Source organism: Dama dama, chromosome 1 (genome assembly GCF_033118175.1).
Source record: "Dama dama isolate Ldn47 chromosome 1, ASM3311817v1, whole genome shotgun sequence".
Lineage (NCBI taxonomy): Eukaryota > Metazoa > Chordata > Mammalia > Artiodactyla > Cervidae > Dama > Dama dama.
In genome coordinates, this window is record NC_083681.1 from 50,200,865 (window position 1) to 50,218,948 (window position 18,084).

The following is an 18,084-nucleotide window of genomic DNA, read 5'->3' on the forward strand; positions in this document are numbered from 1 at the left end:
TTTCATTTTACTTAATGTCATGAGCTCTTTAATTGAAAAAATCATGCAGGGATCTTAGTAAATTCTGCCCATAATCTACACTGTTTGTCTTAAGATTGGCATTAGTAAAAGATATACAATCTAAATATAAATAGATTTCTAAGTAAAAACAATTCACTAGAATGACATCTCAATAAAAATTTATATATTTATATAAAACTACAAAAGAGAAAAAGGATATTGTTTTAAAATGATGCAATAGACAAATTTCTATCCTGATTATACTGAACAAAACATGTCCACCACTCCATTATAAGCCTTTGTTAGCTGATCTGAAAAACAGAATCCTTCAGGGTCACTTCCTTCCAGAGCCATGTGAGCACTGAACGATTCCCTCCAAGTCAAGTCCCCACACCATCATCCCTCACACTGGAAGGTTTTTGATGGCTCCTGGTGATTCAAGTTCCATTATCCATGTAACGCTTTTCTCCTGCATTTCCTTGCTTAGTTGGGGTGCACCTGAAGAAAATCATAAGGATGACTTTTAGCAAAAAGGGCTATGAGATCCTTGCACAGCGAATACCGTCTAGCCCAAAGTCCAGGAACAAGTTCTTACCAACTAAGAAGCTGAAGCCAGTCAAGATCTTCAGTAGAAGCAGACCATGTGCAGAAATTCTTGCCTGTTTTCCACTGGGCTGCCAGGAGCACCTCAACCAGAGGGTCCTCCAGGTAGTCCACCTGCTGGAGGCATTTGCAGAGCTCACAGATGATAAAAGACCCAAGGGTGGCATCCTCTGGGTCGTTGTCCATATGTCAATGAGAGGGTTCCTATTCTCCTGATAATTCTTTATGTGAAGTCACTAGACACACGTCCCATTCTTAGCAAACCCAACCAGCACAAAGATCACCCATTCAATACTGAAGATATTCAGTGTTGCTACATTTGCCCAACTGCTTTTGTCTACACCCTCCCCTGAGACAGCAACTTCCCAAGTTCCATCCAGATCTCTGCACTACATCTAAATCTGAAGCAGGACACTCATCAACCTTCAACTTTCAACCCTCCAATCTTTTGTTATTTTTTCAGCTCTAAGGACTCTTAGACAAACCGTGTCTCGCCATCCATTTCATCCAGTCTCATTCCCTTTAACTTTTCCATGGACATTTTCTCTGTTGAGTTTCATCACTGTAGTCACTCCTTTGGAACACCAGCCCACTTTTACATGCTTTATGTAAAAAAAAGCCTCCTCCATATCTCTACAGACAGGAAATCAACCAAAAGTAAGATCTCCTGGACAGATCATTTCTCTCTCTTATAAAGGGTCCCCAACATTCCCTATTTCCATTTTGTGTTCCCATCATTGGAGATGATCATCTCAGCACACTATCCAATCCCTTTCCCATTCCTGCCCTGACTGCCTCAACATCAGATGAAACACTGACCTTGAAGCTCATTGAATCTACCCGGAAAGAAATCCTCACCTCCCTACTGCCAGCACTGCCCCATGTGGATAGGTACACACCATCACCAGTGTGGAAAGGCAGAAAATTGACATTGCTTGTAAGTTCTTCCCTCTCTCTCCTCTTCAGCATGTCCTGTCCTTTCAACTCCACCATCTTCCTATGATCCCACAGCTTCTCCCCCTGTCCAGAGCTTCCACCTTACTGCTCAATCCATACTTCGCGGTAAATCCTCTACGAGCTCATCCCATGCCCCCAGGTCCACCCTTGCTCCATCCTGCCTTCTCTCTGTAAATAAAGTTCACATCAACCTTCTGACATAGCAAGATACCTCATTCAGCCAGGCCAACTCCCCCTTCCTTTATTTTATCCTGTAAGTTATACAAGTCTAGGTGCCACTGCTGGTCAGATCCAAGAGGATTCACTTCCTCTTGGTAGGAAGGTAGGATCCACTTTTAGAGGAGTTCAGTACTCAATGCACCTTTTATGGGTGAAGAAATCCGCTTGAGGAAAGAGAGCTTTACCCTGTGGAATTCATTCAGCCTGAACTGTAAGAAACCAAGGTGTTCCTTTTGTAAGATTCAACCCCTACCAAAAATTAGAGGATACATTTTCTATAAACTAGAAGCTTTTATTTCATTTCATGAATATTGAATTGAACAGATCATGCTCAAATTTTAGCAATCAATGCCTACTGTTATTGAACCTGAGTTTCTATGAAAGTTGCAGTTACCAACACATACAATCTAAAAACAGATGTCTAAAGGTCAACCATTAAAGATAATCCTATCTCACTAAAAAGAAAAATGCATTTATACTGATGCACAATACAAAACTGATGAAAGGAAATTCTATTAAAATAATGAAGTTAAAAAAAAATGATGGAATGGAAATTGGGTGGGGTTTGTTTATTCTTCTTCCCTGAATATCCTTCAATGCATCACTTGTCCATTGTAAACCTTGGTCTCTTGATGTGGATAATGGAGTCCTCGAGGTTAACTTCCTTGCAGAGCCCTGTGAGCACTGAAGTGTTCCTTCCAGGTCAAGAATCCGTACCATCGTCCCCCGCCGTGGAAGGGTTTGGATGCCTCCAGGGCGTTCATGTCACTTGGGCAGAAAATTATATCCTTCTCCAATTCCTTCTCTGGGTGGAGTGTACCTGAAAAAAGTCATGTAGATGGCTTTTAGCATGAAGGCCTTGGAAGCCGCTTCTGACAGAAAATACCACCTAGCCCAACGTCCAGGCACAAGTTCTTACCCAGAGGAGCTGAAACCAGACTAGATCCTCAGTAGAAGCAGACCGTGTGCAGAAAGCTCTTGCCAGTTTTGCGCTCGGCTGCCAGGAGCACCTCGACCAGAGAGTCCTCCAGGTCGTCCGCCTGCTGGAGGCGCTCGCAGAGCTCGCAGATGATAAAAGCGCCCAGGGTGGCGTCCTCCGCGGTGTCGTCCATGTCCACGTTGATCACGTGCACAGGCTGGCAGGTCTCCTGCTCTCGGACCCACAGCTCCTCCACCACCCTGTCGTAGACGCTCTCCTCACAGGTGAAGATGACATCAAAGCGATCTCGGCACTCTTGAAATCTTTCCGGGCGAGGCTTGATTCTCTCGTTTCTTCCCAAGATGTGTAAGATGCCGTTGCTGTTATAGCGTTCTCGGGCTTTGCGCGCAAGGTCCTTGCGCATCTCCTCGTAGGTGGTGGAGAAATCGTAAACCACCTGGAGGTTGCGTGCCGTTCCTGGGAGCCTGACTCGAGATCCAGCTCCGAAGGACCTGACTCGGAATCCTTTCCTCCTGAGGATGCGGTGGGCCTCCATGCTCCTGTTCATGTTGCTCATGCAGACCACAGCCACGCTGAGCGGATACGAGGGCATGGTGGCGGCCACCGGGACTCCAGCCAGACGCGTGGACTTCAGGGGCTGAGGGGACTCTGAAGGCCGGGGTATGAGCGGCTGGGTCCAGCTCTTCCAAGGAGTGTTAGAGTCAACGAGGAAAGAAGGCGTTTATATGGAGGCACTCGTCCTGATTGGGAGGAGAAATCTTGGTGGATGATTGGCTTAACTCTTGAGTGATTGGATTTGAATGATGGGCTGGGAGCAGAGAACCCAGTGCTGTTTTCAGCACAATCCCCTGATGCCATCACCCAACCTGAATGCCACTATGTGCCCACCCAACCCCCACCCCTCTCCTGAGCATTTTGCCATCTCTCGTTAACCCTATCTCTGCCTGTGTGTATGGGGCAGAATTGGTATCAGGCAAAACAAGTAGACTACTCCCTGGCTTCTCACCAGCCTTCCGAAGAGTTGAAGATATGCATGTGGAAAAGGTCTTTGAAATTCCTGAGCCTCCTAATGCAGGGAGCAAAGAATCACAGTGGTTGTTCCCCAGGTTTTCATGTTAGAGTTGATACTCCAGTAGAGCAGTTGTGCTAAATCCTAGGGAGGCATTCATGGTTCTTCCTATCAGTCAAGAAAAGCATGCACCAGTCAAAGGCAACCTCTGGAAAATATGACTGCCATTTGATAGTGTTTCACAAGTTGCAAGAACACCACATTTTCTCCTTTCGCTTTTCTTTAATTGATCAGAATTCTGGAGTGAACTGAGCAGATCCTCCTCCCTTATCTTATCTCCAAAAGCAGCTCAGTCTGAGCACTCCATACTCAAAATAGAAGTGTTTTCATTGCTTTTCTCCATTTGCATAGCTGATGAAGCAACCAAACAGATATTAAAGTTGGGATCGGGACACTGACCACTAAGGAGACTTAATGCTGTCACTTCCAATTGGCGAGGGCAAAGATCTCTTCATAGAGCCACAGACTGAATGTTCTGTCCATTGCAATGATTCTCCGAGAGCAAAGAGTCCTATGTCAGTAAACAGCCCAAGTGTACTCGAAGTGTGACCCCCAGAGCATCAGCATGAACTGAAGGGGAGCATGTTTAACCTGGAACTGGACTCCCAGACCACTGAATTGGATCGCAGGGAAGGGCACTAAAGATTGAGAGCAACTTGACTAATAGGAGAGATTTCAGAAACCTGACTGGACCTCGAAAGTCCCTGAGAAGCACTGCCTCTAGATGGGAGGTTGAATATTCTGAAGAGAAAATCCAGACTAGAGAAAAGGTCAGGCATACCTGAAAAGGTAGTCAGCTCTTAAATATGATGTGAAAATGTTTTTTAACAGTCACTGCCTGAGACCTAACTCAACCTGCCAGGAGCAAGAGAGAGAGAGAGAGAGAAGAAGGATCTCAGAACCCAACTGCAATCATGATACGACAGGAGGAAGTTATTCCATCATGGTCCTTTCTCTTCATAAGATGGCACTAGAGTCACACAGTGGTGGAAACCCCTACATCTGGTCTGGTGGAAACCCCTACATCTGGTCTGTTTGTGTGCCCCTGAGTTTATCTGTGAGACACAGGGTCGGGGGGGCGGCTCTTGTTTGGCATGCCAGCACTGTGGCAGCCACAGCTGAGCTCTTAGTGCTAGAGCAGTGTCGCTGTGTCATCCCATAAACCTTCCTGAGATCTGCAGTGCTGGTAGAGGAGATCTTACAGGGCAGGCTTTCCTTCACTTTCTGCCAATTCTGAGCAGCATTTAACTGGACACCGTCCTGTTTTTTCACCTTGAGATAACCTTGAATACGTTTTTATTTATATGAAGATTGATTTCCTTTAGAGTCAGTCCTCTTTTGAATGATGTCAGTATCTTTTTGATGATTACTACCTCTTTTTTTTTTTTTAATCAATCCTGTAGACAAAATCTCTTCTCAATGTTATCTTCTGTCTTTCTGGACTTAACCACTCTGAGGAAGTCCATATTCTGTCAATTCTGGATGTAAAATCCACAGATACAGGTCAAATACTTAACAAACCCTACAAGTGCAGACATGACCCTTTCAACACCAACAAAATTTGGTATTGTCACTTCCTCCCCAACTGCCTTTTTCTGCACACTCCCCTGTGACAGCAGCTTCCATACTTCCACCCAGATCTCTGCCACTACATCAAAATCTGAAGCAGAATATTCACCAACCTTCAACCACACACCTTCCAAACTTTTGTTTATTTTTTTCAACCCTAATAGCTATTAGACAAACTATTCTTCAGCATCCATTTCATCCAGCTCCGTTCCCTTTATTTTCCCAGGGATACCTACTATGTTAAGTGGCATTAATAGTCGCTCCTGTGTAACATCAACAGCACTCTGAACCAGTGGCACTCTCTCATATTTACTTCCTCAATATCCCTACAGACAGGAATTCAACCAACAGCTTTTTCTGCATGTGGATTTTCTGGCCAAATAAATTTACCTGGGCAAATCATTTCTCTTTCTTTCAAAGGTCTCCTAAATCTCCCTACTTCAATTTTGTGGTCCCATCATTGGAAAAGATCATCTCAACCGACTGTCAGACTCCCTATCCATTCCTGACCGTGACTGTCCACCATCAGATGAGAGAGTCATCTTGAGTACCACTGACTCTACCAGGAAAGAAAACCGCCACCTCCCTACCACTGACCCCTTCAGATAGAGATGCACCTGCTCACATGTGGGAAGAGACAGAAAGTTGAGAGTGCTTCTACACCACCCCTCTCTCTTCTCTTCATCAAGTCTTGTCTTTTCACCTCCAGCACCTCCCTCTGCTCCCACACTCCTCCCCTTGTGCACAGCCACCTCCCTCCTCCTCAGTGCAGTCCTCTCCTCAGCATTTGCTGTACTCGCTGATCCCTCCAGATCCATGGCACTCCATCCCTCCTACATGGATAACAAAGTCCACACTTCCTTTCTGCTAGTGAGTTAACTTCACCATCCCCACTGTCTCTCCTTTGTTTTCTCCTGTAAGTCACACAGGACTTGGTGACACAGCTGTTCAGAACCAAGAATGATTCATTTCCGCACAACGAGGATCCATTTATGGAGGAGCACAAAACACAAAACAACGAATGCTTGAAGGAGAAGTAAATTCTCAAGAAAAGAGAATGCTTTTCTACGTGGGATTTATAGGCTTTGAAAAAGAGGAAATCAAGACACCCAGTTGGTAACATCCATCCCCTGCCACAAATGAGCAGAACACTTTCTTAAATTAAAGAGTTGTATTTCAATTTATTTAATTTTGTTTTATTTAAATAAGGTACATAGTTGAACAGATAGGGCTTATATTTTAGTAATAAATGCGACCATGGACTACACTGATTTATAATTTTATTTCTTAAATACGCTATTTGATTAAACAAATCATGCTTGCAGTTTGCCCAAAAAAGCCACCAATGATCTACCCAGAACTTATAATCAAGTAGATAATTGTCGAAGACATACAATCTAAAAGCAGAAATATTTCCAATTCAATATAATTTCCATTCAAGGTATTCCCATCCCACTTCAGAAAAAACAACCCGTCAAAATGATACACCAAGCCGAAAGGACAAAAGGAAATTAGTATCCATATAGATGAATAAAATAGACACTGTTCCTTTTTCTTAGATTATCCTTCAATGCATTGCTTGTCCCGGGCTCCGTGATCAGCCTTGATTGTCCATCCAGCAAAGAGAGTCCTCAAGATTAACCTCCATGCAGAACCCTGTGAGCACTGAGTTCTTTCTTCCAGGTCCAGTTCCACACCATCGTTCCCCATGGAAGGGTTGACATATCTCCCGGTGTTCCATGTTCCCTGGGCCAGGCGATGCTCTCCTCCTCCACTTCCTTCACTGCGTGGGGTGTTCAGTTCAGTCCTCAGTCATGTCCGACCCTTTGGATACCTGAAAACAAATCAAACATAGACCGCCTTTAGCAGAAACGGCTTTGAAGAAGCCTCTCCCAGAAAATGCTCAGTAGCCCGAGAGTCCAGGCATGAGTTCTTACTGACAAAGCAGCTGAAACCAACCAAGAAGCTTCCTCAGTAGAAGCAGACGGTGTACAGAAAGCTCCTTCCTGTTTTCTCCTTCGCTGCCTGGAGCAGCTCGGCCAGACGACTTTGCATGTCATCTGCCTGCTGGAGACCCTGGCAGAGCTCACAGATGATCGAGGCTCCAAGGCTGGCTGCCTCCAGGGTGTCGTCTATGTCCACGTTGACGACCAGCACAGGCTGCCAGGTCTCCTGATCCCTGGCGCACAGGTCGGCCACCACCCTGTTATAGGCTCTCTCCCCACAGGTGAAGATGACATCAAAGGGATCTGGGCACTCTTGAAACCTTTCTGGGCCAGGCTTGATTCTCTCATTTCTCTTCAGGATGTGTAAGACTCCATTCCTTTTGTAGTGCTTTTGATCTTTCGAGGAGAGGTCACTGTGCATCTTCTTATAGGACGTGGAGAAGTCATAGAGCACGGGTGGGTTGTGTGCCCCTCCTGGGAGCCTCACGTGGGATCCGGCTCCAAAGGACCTGACATGGAACCCGTTCTTCCTGAGGACGCGGTGGGCTTCCATGCTCCTGTTGACGTTGCTCATGCAGACCACAGCCACCCTGAGTGGGGAGGAGGGCATGGCGGCAGCCTCTTGGGACTCCAGCTGGACAGGAGGACTTCAGGGTCTGAGGGGGACTCTGAAGGCCAGGGAGATGACCGGCTGGGTCCAGTTTTGTAATGAGCATTTGAATCAGAGAAGAGAGAAGGCCTTTATATGGAGGCATGGGCCCAAGGTGGGCGGAGACCACTTGATTGGTGATTGGCTTAACTCTTGAGTGATTGGATCTAGATAGTGCACCCAATTGGGTGACCAGAACAACCCGGTGATCCAATCACCCAATTTGATGGCCAAGAGGTGCCCATCTGGCTCCCTTGCCACCCCAGAGACCTTTGCCAGGTACAGTTAACCCTGTATGTGCCTGTGTATATGAGGCTAAGTTTGGTAATTCAGTCACCTGAATGTCTGCTCTCCACCCTGGTCTGGCTCCCAAGTTGGAGTGGTTTGTAGTCTCCGCTTCGTCCTCTGGGTCACATTTGCAAGGGGCTACTAAGCATATTAGACTTGTCCAGGCTACTTTAATTTTGTCATCATTCTCTCTAGTCACCTGAGAACAAGCATGTGGAAAGTATGTTTGAAGTTTTCAAATTTACAGTTAATTCACTATATATGTAATTGTAATAGTTTTTTTTCATATTTATTTCCCTCAGTTGATGATCTAGAATTGTTATTTTGTTAAATTACAGGGGAAACACATAACTTTGGCCATAAATAATAACAAGATTCACCAGTGTACAAAGCAACTGTTTGGAAAACGTCCCTCCTGTTAGTGTGGCATGAGCTTCAAAAACACACACATCCTGCATTGGATTTTCTTGAGTTCATGATGCTTCTCCAGGGACTCAAGGCACTACCATGGCTTTCCCATGTTTTCAAGTACAGCTCTGTCTGAACACTCTATACTGAAATATAGTAATTTTAAATTCCATTTCTTTTGTCTATTTGCAGAGTTGACACACCAAGGATATAGACCTAAAAATTATGAACCATACACCAAACAGCAAGGAGACACAGTCTTGTCCCTTCAAAATGATTCAGGAGGAGCATCCATTTAGAAACTCACAGATTTTATATCTCTGTGCCTCTGTCAATTGTAGTGATTGTCACATCGAAGGAGTCCTACCTCCGTGAACACACTTGATCTTCTCCAGGTATGAATCCTAAAGCCCGGATATTAACATTGACCCAGAATGTGGGGAAAGGTAACTTTGGACCCCAGGCCACCAAATTGGAAAATCTGGGAGTGGAGCCCAGAGATCCAGTGAAAGCCCTTCAGATGATTGCAATGTACACCAACATTTGAGAGCAACTGACTCAAAGCAGTGGTTTCCGAGCCTTGATTGGAACTTGGAAGCCGGGAGAATGTGTTCAAGCAGGGCATCAAGAATACAAGGGAAGCAGGACATCAAAAGAGAAAAATCTTGTCAAAGGAATTCCAGGCATAGATGAAGAGGTAGTCAGAAGCTACATACAGCGTGAAATTTTATTAGAGTAGTGACCCAAACCTAAAAGGGTCTAACAAACCTGTATAGCAAGATCTTGGGCTCAAAGTGAAACAGAACAGGACCTGTGGTCTTTCACATTATGTCCTCTGTCTGCCTTTTTCTGTGAAAAAAATTAGCTAAAGAATAAGCCTAATCAGAGAAGCAAGAGAATGCAGAAATAAAGGAAAACAATCCATCTAACAAGACTAAATAATAATAGTTTAATCATTAAGTATCAAAACATCTGCTTCATTAACTACAGTAAAGCCTTTAACTGTGTGGATCACAACAAACTGTGGAAAATTCCTAAAGAGATGGGAATACCAGACCAGGTTACTACCTCCTGAGAAACCTGTATGCAGGTCAAGAAGCAACAGTTAGAGCCAGACATGGAACAACAGACTAGTTCCAAATTGGGAAAGGGGTATGTCAAGGCTGTATAGTGTCACCTTGCTTATTTAGCTTCTATGAAGAGTACATCATGCGAAATGCCAAAGTGGATGAAACAAGGTGGAATCAAGGTCACTTGGAGAAATATCAATACCCTCAGATATGCTGATGACACCACCATTATGGCAGAAAGCAAAGAGGAATTAAAGAGCCTCTTAATGAATGTGAAAGAGGAGAGTGAAAAAGCTGGCTTACAATTCAGCATTCAAAAAACCATGGTCATGGCATCCAGTTCCATCACTCCATGGCAAATAGATGGAGAAACAATGGAAACAGTGAGAGCCTTTATTTTCTTGAGCTCCAGAATCACTGCAGATGGCGACTGCAGTCATGAAATTAAAAGACACTTACTCCTTGCAAGGAAAGTATGACCAACCTAGACAGCATATCAAAAAGCAGAGACGTTACTCTGCCAAGAAAGGTCCGTCTACTCAAAGCTATGGTTTTTTCAATATTCATGTATGGATGTGATAGTTGAACTATAAAGAAAGCTGAGTGCAGAAGAATTGATGCTTTTGACCTGTGGTGTTGAAGAAGACTCTTGAGAGTCCCTTGACTGCAAGGAGATCCAAACAATCCATCCTAAAGGAAATCAGTCCTGAATATTCATTGGAAGGACTGATGCTGAAGCTGAAACTCCAATACTTTGACCACCTGATGCGAAGAGCTGACTCATTTGAAAAGACCCTGATGCTGGGAAAGATTGAGGATAGGAGGTGAAGGGGACTACAGAGGATGAGATGGTTGGGTGGCATCACCGACTCAGTAGACATGGATTTGGGTGGACTCCGGGAGTTGGTGATGGACAGGGAGGCCTGGCGAGCTGCGGTTCATGGGATCGCAAAGAGTCAGATGTGACTGAGCAACTGAACTGAACTGAACTTTGAGAAAATACACAGGAATTCATGATATATATCTACCTTTGGAGCTCTGAAAAATCTACTTCAAAGCTTTGAAAGCCCGGGTTTTCAACTTTAACAGTAATTTCTTGTTCAACCTCCTCAGTTGAAGGACAGTCAGTTGAAAGAGAAACTCTCATGTTAGGATGTCACCCAGTATAGAGTTGGAATACTGCAGTGAGTAGAAATACAAGAAAATTAATGTTTTCATGCAATTAAAATGTTTCCCTACTTGTTTGAGGCCCCAAATGAGAATTTCTGGAAAAACATAGATATACCAATGGATGCACCAGCATACCAATATATAATTTTTTTTTCTAATTTTGCCTTCCACATTAAACACTGTCATTTTGTAGAGGGAATTAATCTAAATTGACCACAAGTATTCAGAGTTATTTTTTTCTGTCAGCTTTCTCCTCAGCTTCCTGAGTTCCAAACACTCTTATCCCTGAAAAGATCCTTGAGACACTAAAGTGGGTTCTAGCCCATAGTTCAGATTTTAACCTCAGAAATAAGCCCAGATCTGGCTGGAAGACAGTCTTGGAGTAAAAGAATGAGGAACAGTAGCCACTGTATGTTACTGTTCATGGTCCCTCAGATCTGAATGATAAGTGGCCACCTGAGAAAACAACATCTTTGGGCATGAGGAGGCTTGGGTTTCCTCTACCTGAATCTATGTTTCCCAGAGGGAAAAGGGGGGGGGGGGGGGGTTGTGGAGAATAAATTAGGAGTATGGGATTAACAGATACAAACTACTATACAGAAAATAGATAAGCAACAAAAATTTACTATATGGCACAGGGAACTATATTCAATCACTTGAAATAACCCAAAACAAAAAATAATCTGGAAACATGCATATGTATGTATACAACTGCCTCACTTTGCTGCACACCTGGAACCTTACACAATATTGTAAATCAACCAGACTTCAATTTTTTTAAAGCTGTTTTTTCGTATAGCCAGTAAGTTGTGAATGTAATAAGTGTCTTTATTTTTACTTTTTTCCCCCCATTTTTTAAAGTCTATTCTGGAAAAAGTACATTGCCCTCAAAGTTCTTATGTCTTTCTGTAATTACCCCTACAAAAAAATCCATATTCTCCAGACACTTTTTTATGTGAAGTCAGTAGAGACTCTCTTGTATTAATATTTCTGTGGCCGAATAGTTTATGTCCAAATTACTTCAAGAACACAGGCCACGGTTTATGCCTCATGTACTTTGGGACATCAGTGAATTGAAATTTTTTAAAGCTACATTTGTTCAGGTGAATTCTTTGAATTTCTTACAGAAAGTTTTGTAGTGCAGTTGTTTGACTTTTCACAGTTAATAGTTGACTCAAGATAAGGGTCCAATTTTATTGTTTTGGATGTTGCTATCCAGTCTTCTCAAAACTATTGCAGAGAGACTATCCCCTCCCCATTGTGTGTTCCTGGCACCCTTGTTAAAGGTGAGTACCTGCCAGTGCCATACTGTAGCTTTGCTATATATTTTGAAATCAGGAACTGTTATGTCTCCAGTTGTGTTCTTCTCACTCAGTATTGTTTGGCTATTCAGGGTCTTTTCAAGTTTCATATGAATTTTAGGATTATTTTTCTATTTCTATTTAAAATGGCTATGGAAAAATCTCAAATGAATAACTGAATAATACATCTAATTCAAGTAGAGAATAACAACTAAAACCTACAGTTATCAGAAGGAATGAAATCACAAAGATCAGAAGCAAAATACATGAAATAGAAATTTAAAAGAAACAATAGAAAAAATCAATAAACTTAAAGATGGTTCTTTGAGAAAATAAATAAAACTGATAAATCTTTAGCCAGATCCATCAAGAAAAAATGGGGAGAGGGCTCAAGTCAATAAAAGTGGAAAATAAAAATGAGGAAGTAACAATTGACATCACAGAAATACAAAGAACCATAAGAGACTGCTACAAACCAGTATATGCCAATAAAATGGACAACCTAGAAGAAATGGACACATTCTTAAAAAGGTACAATCTCCCAAGACTGAAGCAGGAAGAAATAGAATATGTGAACAGACCGATTATAAGTACTACAACTGAGTCTGCAATTTAAAAATTCCCAACAAACAGAAGTCCAGGACCAGAAGGATTCACAGGCAAATTCTATCAAACATTTAAATAAGAGTTAGCACCTATTCTTCTTAAACTATTCCAAAAAATTGCAGAGAAAGAAACACTTCCAAACACAGTCTACGAGGCCACCATCACCCCGATACCAAAACCAGACAAAGATATCACAAAAGCAAGGAAAATTACAGGCCAATATCACTGATGAACATAAATGCAAAAATTCTCAACAAAATACTATCAAATCAATCAATCCAGTGAAACATTAAAAGGATCACACACCATGATCAGGTAGAACTTATCCCAGGGATAAACATAGGAAGAAGACTCTGACAAAAATCGCAGCAACATCTTTTTGAATCCATCTCCTAGAGTAATGAAAATGAAAGCAAAAATCAATAAATGGGACCTACCTAAGCTCAAAGGGTTTCCCTGGTGGCCCAGATGGTAAAGAGTCTGCTGGTAACCTGGGAGACCCGGGTTCGATCTCTGGTTTGGGAAGATCCACTGGAGAAGGGAATGGCTACACACTCCAGTATTCTTGCCTGGAGAATCCCATGGATAGAGGAGCCTAGTGGTCTACAGTCCATGAGGTCACAAAGAGTCAGACACAACTGAGCGACTAACACACACAAACACACTGCAGCGTCAATAAGGCACATAACTGGTATCAGAGGAATCATCAGCTTTCCCCAGGTTTCACCTTCCTGTAAGTGAGAACTTAGAGCCAGAATCAGCCAAGATTCCACTGTGCCAGGACCACTGCAGGGTGGCCTCATCCCAGGTGGGTCCCAAACCTCCCTGTCATCTCACTGACCCACCAAACAAGTCTTACTTACAGATCTAACCATTTGCCAGAGGTTTTGGGTTTCAGTATAAACCAGAGTGAACCAAACTGCCTTGTGGCTCCCATAGCAATGGGATAGGGACCCACCCCAAACCTGAGCAAGCACACACACACATGCACACACACACACACCCCTACACGGGTGGGGGAGGGAGGAGTAGAGACGAGGGGAGCAGGAGATGAGGGCTGCCTGCAGCGGCTGTGGGGCTGCACCCAGACTGTGGCTTTTCAGGGTGACCTCAGTGAGGGCTGGGGCCTGAGTTCTGCCCAAGGAGAGCACCAGGGGTCCCCCTGGTGCCCACCACCCCCAAGGAATGGAAGCCTCTCCCAATGAACAGTTGCATCCTGAGGGTCCCAGCTCCCTCCCTGAGTTGTCACCCCTACACTGCCCCCCACCACCTTCATAAGGGTCCTCTGGACCTTGGCATGATCCTCTCAGCCTGGACAGCAGCACCTGTCTGGGCCACACCCACTGGTCTCTCAGCAGCTAACCTCAGGCCACAAGGACACCACTCTCCTCTTCGGGGTGGAAAAGAGCAATAGTTAGTCCAGGAGAAGTTCTTCTCGGGTCCTGATGCAGCGGCGGAGCAGGGATGGAGTCCACAAATTGATCTGCTGGAACCAGTCCCATCGTGGGGGGCCTGGTGGAGGTGTTAGTGTTCCTCACTCTGTCGTGTCCAACTCTTTGTGACCCCATGGACTGTAGCTCACCAGGCTCCCCTGTCCATGGGATCCTCCAGGCAAGAAACTGGACTGTGTAGCCATTCCCTTCTGCAGGGGTTCTTTCCAGCCCACGAATTGAACCCAGGTCTCCTGCATTGCAGGCAGATTCTTTACCTTCTGAGCCACTAGGGCAGCCCTGATGGAACTCAGTCCCATTTGGGATGGCCTAAACCCACAGGGCTCACCTGAGGAATAAACCCCACACCACAAAGCCCCCCTAAGCCCTGGGGCCAGGCAGATCCACTGAAGGACGGGCAGGCCAAGGTCAGGGAGCCAAAGTCATCACTGAATCATCACAGAGTCTGGTTGAAACGGCCTTGGCGGCAGCCTGCTACAAACCACACAAGAAGGATTAGCTAGTTCATAAACTCTTACAAACTTCAGTTTGCCTCCTTCAGTTTGGGAAAACAGCGTTTCCCCAAATTTTGACACTCAGGAGGTGGTTCAGAACCAACCGGGGGATCAGTTAGCCCATCCCAGCTCCACCTTCACCTCTGTGTCTAGTGAGTGCTCCTCATCGGGCAACTTCCCAGCCCACTCCCAGCCCCAAATGTCCCATGAGGCCTAAGAACCAAGACACCAACCTGACTGTGTTTTCTCATTGCCCCTACAGATCAACCGCCAAGCTGCTGCTCTTGTAAGAAAACTTCCCTGTCAGTTTCAGATCCGCCCAGTGGGCACCACAGCAGCTACAGATTCTTCTCACCCCTTGGATGCCTTCCCCGGAAGAAGAGGCCGCATGGACACCCCTGACTAGACAGCCACACATGTGCCCCATCAAGACCCTCAGGACACGGGCTCCCAACAAAGCCCTGGCTGAGGGCCCAAAGGCAGAGTCAGAACAAATCTGTCAGGAAGCCTGCACACCCCGTGCACCCTCAATCTCAGAGCATCACTTCCTCTTTAAGGGGCTTCTGAGCATCTGAGAAGTGAAAAGGCAAAGAAGAAAAGGAAAGATATACCCATTTGAACGCAGAGTTCCAAAGAATAGCAAGGAGAGATAAGAAAACCTTCCTCAGCAATCAGTGCAAAAAAATAGAGGAAAACAATAGAATGGGAAAGACTACAGATCTCTTCAAGAAAATTAGAGATACCAAGGGAACATTTCATGCAAAGATGGGCACAATAAAGGACAGAAATGGTATGGACCTAACAGAGGCAGAAGATATTAAGAAGAGGTGGCAAGAATATACAGAAGAACTGTACAAAAAAGATCTACACAACCCAGATAATCATGATGGTGTGATCATTCACCTAGAGCCAGACATCCTGGAATGGGAAGTCAAGTGGGCCTTAGGAAGCATCACTACAAACAAAGCTAGTGGAGGTGATGTAATTCTAGTTGAGTTATTTCAAATCCTAAAAGATGATGCTGTGAAAGTGCTGCACTCACTATGCCAGCAAATTTGGAAAACTCAGCAGTGGCCACAGGACTGGAAAAGAACAGTTTTCATTCCAATCCCAAAGAAAGGCAATGCAAAAGAATGCTCACACTACTGCACAATTGCACTCATCTCACATGCTAGCAACATAATGTCCAAAATTCTCCAAGCCAGGCCTCAACAATATGTAAAGGGTGAACTTACAGATATTCACCTGGATTTAGAAAAGGCAGAGGAGCCAGAGATCAAATTGCCAACATTTGTTGGATCATCAAAAAAGCGAGAGAGTTCCAGAAAAACATCTATTTCTGCTTTATTGACTATGCCAAAGCCTTTGACTGTGTAGATCACAACAAACTATGGAAAATTCTTAAAGAGATGGGAATATCAGACCACCTCACCTGCCTTCTGAGAAATCTGTATGCAGGTCAAGAAGCAAGAGTTAGAACTGGACATGGAACAACAGACTGGTTCCAAATCAGAAAAGGAGCACATCCAGGCTGTTTACTGTCAGAGTGCTTATTTAACTTGTATCCAAAATACATCATGCGAAATGCCAAGCTGTATGAAGCACAAGCTGGAATCAAGATTGCCAGGAGAAATATCAATAAACTCAGATATGCAGATGACACCACCCTTATGGCAGAAAACGAAGAACTAAAGAGCTTCTTGATGAAAGTGAAAGAGAAGAGTGAAAAAGTTGGCTTAAAACTCAACATTCAGAAAACTAAGATCATGGCATCCGGTCCCATCACTCCATGGCAAACAGATGGGGAAACAATGGAAACAGTGACAGACTTTATTTTGGGGGGCTCCAAAGTCACTGCAGATGGTGACTGCAGCCATGAAATTAAAAGACGCTTGCTCCTTGAAAGAAAAGCTATGACCAACCTAGACAGCATATTAAAAACAGAGATATTACTTTGCCTAGAAAGGTCCGTCTCGTCAAAGCTATGGTTTCTCCAGTAGTTGTGTGTGGATGTGAGAGTTGGACTATAAGGAAAGCTGAGCACTGAAGAATTGATGCTTTTGAACTGTGGTGTTGGAGAAGTCTCTTGAGAGTCCCTTGGACTGCAAGGAGATCCAACCAGTCCATCATAAAGGAAATCAGTCCTGCGTATTCATTGGAAGGACTGATGCTGAAGCTGAACTCCAGTACTTTGGCCACCTGATGCAAAGAACTGGTTCATTTGAACTCTGTGGGAGAATGTGAGGGTGGGATATTTCAAAAGAACAGCATGTATACTATCTATGGTGAAACAGATCACCAGCCCAGGTGGGATGCATGAGACAAGTGCTCAGGCCTGGTGCACTGGGAAGACCCAGAGGAATCGGGTGGAGAGGGAGGTGGGAGCGGGGATCGGAATGGGGAATACATGTAAATCCATGGCTGATTCATATCAATGTATGACAAAAAAAAGAAAAGACCCTGATAATCGGAAAGATTGAAGGCAGGAGGTGAAAGGGATGACAGAGGATGAGATGGTTGAATGGCATCACCGACTCAATGGACATGAGTTTGACTAAACTCTGGGAGTTGGTGATGGACAGGGAGGCCTGGTGTGCTGCAATCCATGGGATCAGAAAGAGTCTGACACGACTGAGCGACTGAACTGAACTGAACTGAACTGAGCATCTGATGAGATAAACTACAAAAGTGCATTATGGGGCATTTCCCTGGTGGCCCGGTGGTTAAGAATCCACCTTGCACAGCAGGGGACTCGGGTTCGATCTCTGGTGTAGGATCTAAGATCCCACATGGCGTGGGGCAACTAAACCCAAGCGTGGCAACTACCAAAGCCTATGTTCTCTGGAGCCTGCATGACACAACTAGAGAGCCCACACCCCACAGCAAAAGATTCCACTTGAAGTGAGGAAGATCCCAAATGCCAAATAAATAGATAAATAAATGTTTCTTTCTTTCTTTTTTAAATAAAGTGCTTTGTGAACAGTTAAAGCACCCTGCCAACACAAGGAGAGTTTAAGGGGAAAAATCCAGGGGCTGGACTAGCAAGAGAGGTGCTCTGGAGGCTCCCAGGGGAGTTCTACAGGGAATGGGACCACCCAGGAAAGATTCCAGGGAAATAGATCCAGTGCCAGTGATAGAAGCAGGCGTTCCTCATAAAGATACCCGACATGCAGCTCTGCCCCGGAGGGCTCATTGCCAGGAGCAGGCCACAGGGAGATTAGCTATGGCAGGAACTGGCCAAGAGAAGCAGGGCCTCAGCCTGCCAACTTATCCACCTGCAGAGGGCAGAGGAAGAAATGGCCCGCGGCCTCCAGGAGGCACCAGCTCCCAGCAGGACTTGGCTC

The 18,084-nt window shown here is 44.6% G+C and overlaps 2 protein-coding genes across 2 annotated transcripts; both read right to left on the bottom strand.

The window, feature by feature from the left end:
* Positions 1 to 2,726: 2,726 nt before the first annotated feature.
* Positions 2,727 to 3,311, bottom strand: LOC133054556 (RNA polymerase II subunit A C-terminal domain phosphatase SSU72 like protein 3-like). The gene has a single exon (XM_061139651.1). It carries the CDS (start codon positions 3,309 to 3,311, stop codon positions 2,727 to 2,729), a length of 585 nt encoding a protein of 194 aa, XP_060995634.1.
* A 4,017-nt stretch (positions 3,312 to 7,328) lies between these two features.
* LOC133054562 (RNA polymerase II subunit A C-terminal domain phosphatase SSU72 like protein 3-like) lies at positions 7,329 to 7,913 on the bottom strand. Its single transcript, XM_061139664.1, has one exon. It carries the CDS (start codon positions 7,911 to 7,913, stop codon positions 7,329 to 7,331), a length of 585 nt encoding a protein of 194 aa, XP_060995647.1.
* Between the last annotated feature and the right edge of the window lie 10,171 nt (positions 7,914 to 18,084).